The 7,165-nt window shown below is 44.8% G+C and overlaps 1 protein-coding gene across 1 annotated transcript; it reads right to left on the bottom strand.

Moving 5' to 3' along the window:
* Positions 1–207: 207 nt before the first annotated feature.
* LOC127343867 (uncharacterized) lies at positions 208–6,961 on the bottom strand. Its single transcript, XM_051370063.2, has 2 exons — positions 4,481–6,961; positions 208–658 (listed from the first exon to the last, which is right to left on the bottom strand). The coding sequence occupies exons 1-2, from the start codon at positions 6,828–6,830 to the stop codon at positions 474–476; spliced, it is 2,535 nt and encodes an 844-aa protein (XP_051226023.1). The 5' UTR covers positions 6,831–6,961; the 3' UTR covers positions 208–473.
* Positions 6,962–7,165: the final 204 nt, after the last annotated feature.

Genomic DNA, 7,165 nt, shown 5'->3' with positions numbered 1-7,165 from the left:
CAACCTCACTTCGGCGCCATTTGGCTTGGCGTCTACCCACACAAGTTTGGCTTCATTCTCAATTGTACCAAATGTAAGGATCAGATTTCGAAATAGTTTTGCTAAGTTGTTAGCCAAGAAACTAGTTTTGTCTACGAATCAGATTTGTCAAAAAATACACGAACGACAAGCACGGCATGGAGAAAGTTTGCGGATTTATTTTTTTTTTTTTTTTTTAGAGAAAAGGGGCGCCCCCCCGGTTCCATTAATAATGCAACCGTTCAGTACAGCATATAACAGGTTCCACAGAGCATTTTAAGAAAATAAAAGAGCAGCATCATAAGCTACAGCAGCTCAAAGGCCAAGAAAACTAAACAGCATCAGCTAGAGACATTTTCCACTCAAAGGTTGGCTCCCAGACGACCTGATCACTTTTTGTCTATCACTCCAACTTCAAGGTCACCTGACCAGACCTTCCAAGTGACTAAGAGCAGCTAGATACGAAAATCACTCAAGGTGGCTCCCAAATAATCCTTAGCAGGTCTCCTCTTCTTTGCTCCATCTTCAAGATCAACTGGTCCACCTCCTCCAAACGTACATCCACGAAGAGAACCCTCCATCTGCCAAGACATGCAGTCACCTTGCTCCAAGCCATGTCCAGACCGAGCCAACTTCTTCCCTGAAAGCATAAGTCATTTCGTAAAGACCAAATAGCCCATAATACAGCAGAACTAACAGTATTTAAAACAGAATTCTTGTTGTTACTAATCCACCACCGAGCCACAGATTCAAAATCTGACCCAATAGAGATACCGAACAAAGTCGAGATAGTTTGCCAAAGGTGATCCGCAACAATGCATTTAAAAAATAAGTGCTCAACTGATTCGAACTCGGAACAAAACAGACATGTTCGATCTTCCACAGGGAAGCGCTTGTTCAAGTTGTCTCTAGTAAGGGTTTTGTTATTTGCGAGGAGCCACAGGAAGATATGGATACGAGGAGGAACCACCAATTTCCAAATAGCAGGAGTATGGACAGGGACAATTCCACCATTATTAACTATTGCATAGAAAGATTTAACTGAATACACCCCAGAGGGGTGAAACATCCACACAGGTGAGTCCTCTTCTTCAGAGAAGGAGACCGAAGCAATTAAATTGACAAGTTCTAGCCAACGATTGTACAACTCTTGAGAAACAGTGCGGCGGAAGGAAATTTTGAGGTTAACCCCATCCCACACACTAGCAATAGTACAATGTTGTTCATTTGCAATAATGTAAAGATCCCAGAAGACAATGGCTAGACTGCAATGTCCAAACCAAACATCTTCCCAAAATAGGACCTTATCACCTCTGCCAACTTTCCAACTGTACCCAACCTTCGCTGATTTGGCTGCCCACATTACTCCTTTCCAAAAAGGAGAGCAATGTGAAGGATTCGCCCAGAAAATGTTGGGGTCTAAGTCATACTTAGCTTCCACAATCATTTTCCAGTTTTTATTAGTGTCCAAATGATATCTTTTAATCCAGGAGGCCAACAAACAGAGGTTGTAGTCTCTGAGATTCTGGACCCCCATCCCACCAAATTCAGTTTTCTGGCAGATAAGACCCCAATTTGCAAGGTGTATTTTTTTACCATTTTCAGGATCGCCCCAAAAAAAGTGACCCATCTGCGAGTTTATCATCTTTATAGCCCATTTAGGGAATTTAATAATGGATAACAAATAGAGAGGAATACTTGCAATACAAGTTTGCAGGAGAATTAATCTCCCTCGGTAGGAAAGTAGTTTCCCACGCCAACCAGCAATCCCCTTCATGATTTTATCGATGACAGGCTGTAGATCCTCCTTACGGAGTTTAGCAAAATGAAGAGGGACTCCTAAATATTTAAAGGGGAAATTACCTAGTTGACATCCAAACACTTGTGCAAACAGGTTAGCTTCCGCAGGGGGAATATGGATGGTCATCAAATCACTCTTATGATAATTTATCCTTAGCCCAGACATTTTCTCAAAACAGGAAAGTAACCATTTCAAGTTTTGGGCCATAGCCAAATCTTTCTCAAGAAAGAGTATAGTGTCGTCAGCGTATTGTAGGCTGATAACACCTCCAGGAATAATCCCAGGAAGCAAACCTCTGATAAGATGATTATTGGCAGCTTTAAACAACATTTTGGAGAAGACATCAGCCACACAATTAAACAAAATGGGTGACATGGGGTCGCCTTGTTTTAAACCTTTCCCAGCCACAAAATATGAACTGTTAAAGTCATTGATTCTCACACATAGGGAACCCCCAGTCAAAATACTTTTTATCCATCTCCTAACAGTAGGACCAAAACCTCTAGATTCTAACATAGAATCTAAAAACTGCCAATCAATACGATCATAGGCTTTTTCATAGTCGAGTTTGAGCACAAGCCCAGACTCATTGTTAGAATGTACCGCATGGATAACCTCATGAGCGGAGACCACACTCTCAAGAATGTATCTTCCTTTGATGAAAGCCGTCTGGTTTTGAGAAATAATCCTACTACCAATGGGAGCAATCCTGTTGGTAATAGCCTTAGAGATAATTTTTAGGCTACAATTACCTAAGCTAATCGGCCTAAATTTCTTCAAGTCTATAGCATGTGGTTCTTTAGGAATGAGGGTAATTATAGAGAAGTTGAGTCTAGCCACATCAAGGTTGCCTTTCTCAAAATCTCGAACCAAAGCCATAAAGTCATTTTTTATCACATGCCAAAACTTTTGGTAAAAAAGAAAAGAAAAGCCGTCCGGGCCAGGTGCACCACTAGCATATGAACCAAAGACGGCCTCTCTAATCTCTTCCTCTGAAAAAGGGGCGTCCAGGGAACTCCGTTCCTCATTGGTCAAAAGATCTGAGGCATCCCAGAAATTTCTACCCAAGGAAATGGGAGGCCTATCCTCACGACAAAAGAGATTCTTATAAAAAGAAGAAGCGACCTCCAACATGCTTTTAGTATCATACACCAAGCCGTTGGGCCCATTAAGGACAGAAAGTTTCTTCTTTCTTCGACGTTGATTAGCTACGGCATGAAAATAACTAGTATTCCGATCACCCTCAAGGATGTGTTTATCCCTAGACCTTTGCCATGCCTTAGTTTCATCTTGACGCCACAAGGCATCCAACTGGGATTTAATATCTCCCATTCTTTTTTCCTCATCAGGGGAAAGCATATTTTTCTCAGAGAAAACATCTAAAATGTCAAACTCTAGCACCAAATCCCGTTTTAATTTTTTTGATTCAGCCTCAATATTAATACTCCAACCTTTGGATTTTTTCCTTAGTTGTCTGAGTTTGAATTGCCATATATCCAAAGCAGTATTGTAAGGACATGGGGCAGTCCAGACAGCAAGGACAAGGTCAGGGAAGTCGGGCCTACTTAGCCACCATTTTTCGAACCTAAATAATTTAGGTGGGATCAGGTTTGGCTGTCCAGTATCAATGACCAGAGGAGTATGGTCACTTACTGCCCGATGAGAGGCATGAACAGAGGAAAGGGGGAAGTGTTGCTCCCAATCAGTTGAGGCAAACACTTTATCCAACGCTGCCAGGATAGGACAACTCTGATTATTGGACCAGGTGAATAGCCTGTTAGAAGGCTTAAACTCCACCAAGGCCCACTTATTAACCCAGTCATTAAATAGGAAAGTAAGCTGAGGATTAATCCTTTCATTACTTTTTTCCTTGACATCTCTAACTAGGTTAAAATCCCCACTTATAAGAGTCGGAACAGAAGTAGCTTCCATCACATCATGGAGTTCAGCAATGAATTCCAGTTTATATTCTGCATAAGCAGACCCATAGACAACCACCCATTGCCACACAAAATTATCTGCCTTAGATTTGACCACGGCAATAACACAATATTTTTTGGCAGTAAAACCGATGATATCAAAGAGATCATCCCTGAACCCAACTAAGATACCACCAGCAGTCCTCTTAGCAGGCAAGGAGAACCAGGTAAAAGAAAAGCTACCAGAAATGACAGAAAGGAAGCTAGGATCAATTTTTTCTTTTTTTGTTTCTTGAAAACCAATGAACTCAATATTATGCTCGGCGATAAATTCAGTAATAGCTTGTTTACGACCTGGACGACCCAGGCTTCTAATGTTCCATGTTGCTCCTATCATAGATAGATTTTTTATTTTTATTTTTCCTTTTAGACCTACAAACAGACACCCATTCTCCACCCCCACCATTCTGTGAAGCGTGAGATAACTCACAGTCACCTGAATGGGTTAGAAGGGGAGGAAAATCAGAGGCATGATCAAACATTTGATCATGAAAAATATCCTCCGATGGGGGAAGAACAATCTCAGGATTGTTGTTAGCAAAAGATTTATATCTCTCTATTTCTTCCTCAACCATACTATCAATAATATGATCCCTGGCAATTTCAGAATCACCGATCACAATATCAACCGACTCAGCCATATCACCAAGAATATTATTGCTAAGAACAGCGAAAGAGTTACCTTTACCACGAGTAGGAACCTCAAGGTTCTTCCTCTTTTGATATTCTTTGGCCTTCTCCATGATATTAACCGCACCATGATTGCGAGTACCCATACGAGGAGCCACCACCGGACCCCACTTTGACTTCACAGGCAGAGTGGGAATATGAGGAACCACAGGGGTGTTGACAAGGTCCAAGGAAGGAAGAAGGTTGCGCTTTGCCGAGAAGATTTGATTGCAGATCTCTGGGGCCAAAGTCATATTGTCTTCTGCATCCAGAAACTTATCTTCACTATCAGCCTCCGAGCCATCATCATCAATCTCTTTAATCATGTCTGAGCAATATGTGAGGTTAACAGAGGAGTGCTCGAGCAAGGTAGTTGAATCAGCTTCCACTAGTTCATCCATATTCAGAACAGAGGGGTCAAAGTCCCACACTGAATCCTCTAACCTAGAGTAATCCCATTTAGCAGGAATAGAGCATGGACTATCCACAAGAACCAAGTCATCAGCAAAGTCTCTATCTGCAAGGTCATCACCATTCCAGCTGACATGATCCAATATTCTCACACCATCCAGATTAATAACCAGAGGAGCTTCAACACAACTTCTAGAGCCACCAGGTGCAGAAGCAGGAGCAGGGTGGGAGGTTGGAGCAGGTTCAGTAGGAATGGAGTTGTTGTCAGTATCCATGAGGGAGGTGGGTTCAGGTTGAACCACCACATTGGAGGGACCAGGAGGGTTATCGTCACCCGAGCTAGAACCAGAGGCAGATTCAAACAAGAAGGTGAGCATATACAGTTTCTGTTCCATCTCCACAATTCTTCCAGAAGGAACTTTGGACACATCTCTGACAGCCACCTGAATTCTAACTGATTCATAGAAGGACTTGAATAGAACAGGCCAGTCCACATCCATAAGAATGCCAATAACCGAAGCAACTTGTGCAAAAGTTTTCCATGCACACCATTTTGGAGGTATGCCTTTGACTGTCACCCAAATGTTAACCAATTCCGAGATAGACGGCACTTCTCTATCCCAGGAGACAATCTTGACAGTAACACTATCTTCCTTCAAAGCAAAGGCAGGGAACTCGATCAGCTCTTCCACTTTCTTCCAAGGAGGGAAACGTACCAGGAAATTTGCGGAATCAAGTTCTCTCATCTGCCATGGCCAACTCTTGTTCTTGCAAAAGATTCCAGACAAGCTTTTTTCCAATTCTGTCAAATTGATCTCCCCTTTTTTGACTTGAACAATTCCACAATTTCTGAAATTGAGCCATTGAGTCTCAGCTTGATCTGGGACGTCAATATGATAGAACCCAAGCCCAGAATTGGCACTACCAAAGTAATCAGCTACAGGGTGTTCCTTAAGCCACTCCGGACAGTTGTACACAATGTGACCAGGAATATTACAGATGAAGCAAATTTTTGGCTTCACACAATTTCCAACAAAGTGTCCAGGGTCTCCACAATTGAAACAGATAAGCTTACTATATCGAGGATCGAGTTCCTGTTCCGGGACAGGGGTGGGGACAGCAGGCTGAGCAGGAGCAGGCACAGGCAAAATAGGCTCCACATGTGCAGAAACTAGACCAGCAGGGTTCTGACGATTATTACCGTTTTGAGCTGGACGATTATGCTGAAATCTCCTCTGGTTGTTCTGTTGATACCCGTAATTGCGGTTGTGCTGTTGCTGGACCTGCCCTTGCGAACCTTGTCGCTGGAATTGACCTGATTGAGCCCTTGGAGCCCCAGCACCCACCAGATTCGTAGTAGGAGCAGGGTTGGGGGCGACCGGGCGCATAGTAGGGGCGGGAGGGTTGAGGCGTGGAGCGGGAGGTGGCGGCGCCTGTAGAGGACCACGACCACGTCCGCGACCCAAACCACCCGACGCCATGGATCCCCTTGCCAGGATCTCGGCGTAGGATGCACGATCCTGACGACGACCCACCCGAACTTGGCGAGAAACGGGGAGAAATCGCTCCGCCGGCAGCGCGGGGAAGCAGTCGGAGATGGTAAACCGGCCGGAACCGGCGAGATCCTTGCGGATCCAGACGAGGCAGTGGCGGGATGAGGTCGGGGAAGGCGGCGGCGTCCCTGGAACAACCCAGAGCTGCCCGAAAAACTCCTCTACAGCCTCCAAATCGGAGCAGGCAGAAGCCCTACCAGGTGCGGTGGAGATCATGCCAAGTGTAAGCAATCCAGGAGAGGTGTGAGCCATGGCGGTGTCCTCCCTGACGAGTGGGGTAGCAGGATTCAAATCAGGCCCTCGCGCGCCACATAGGGAGGGGAAAGCACCTTGATCCCCTGGCCATGGTGGAACTGGCGGCGGGGAGATCAGAATCGATCCCACCATCACCGGATCCATGCGAGGCGCAGATGTAGCGCCAAGGACAGCCGAGGTCGAGGAAGGTTGGTCGCGGCCAGACCTAGGCTCGCATCCATGGCGGGCTGCCTGTACCGGAGATGGACGACGGCCGCAGGGCGGCGAGATCGCCAGCGCGGTCTCCATGACAGCTCTCATCAAATTTTTTTCCACGAGGATGTGTTACATTACGCATCATACTTAATGCAATTGTCTGTTGTTAGCAACTTAATACTGGAAGGGGTTCGGATGATAACCTGAAGGTGGACTTTTTAGGCATAGATGCAGTTGGATGACGGTCTATGTACTTTGTCGTAATGCCCAATTAAATCTCACTA

This window comes from Lolium perenne, chromosome 3, assembly GCF_019359855.2.
Source record: "Lolium perenne isolate Kyuss_39 chromosome 3, Kyuss_2.0, whole genome shotgun sequence".
In the NCBI taxonomy this organism is placed as follows: Eukaryota; Viridiplantae; Streptophyta; class Magnoliopsida; order Poales; family Poaceae; genus Lolium; species Lolium perenne.
This window is presented reverse-complemented; position numbering and strand designations above follow the sequence as displayed.

Coding starts and splice junctions, on each gene's coding strand:
- LOC127343867 (XM_051370063.2), bottom strand. CDS start 6,830: ATGGATCCGGTGATGGTGGGATCGATTCTGATCTCCCCGCCGCCAGTT. Junction 659..4,480: donor GGTTCCTACTCGTGGTAAAG/GTAACTCTTTCG, acceptor TTATGCTTTCAG/GGAAGAAGTTGGCTCGGTCT.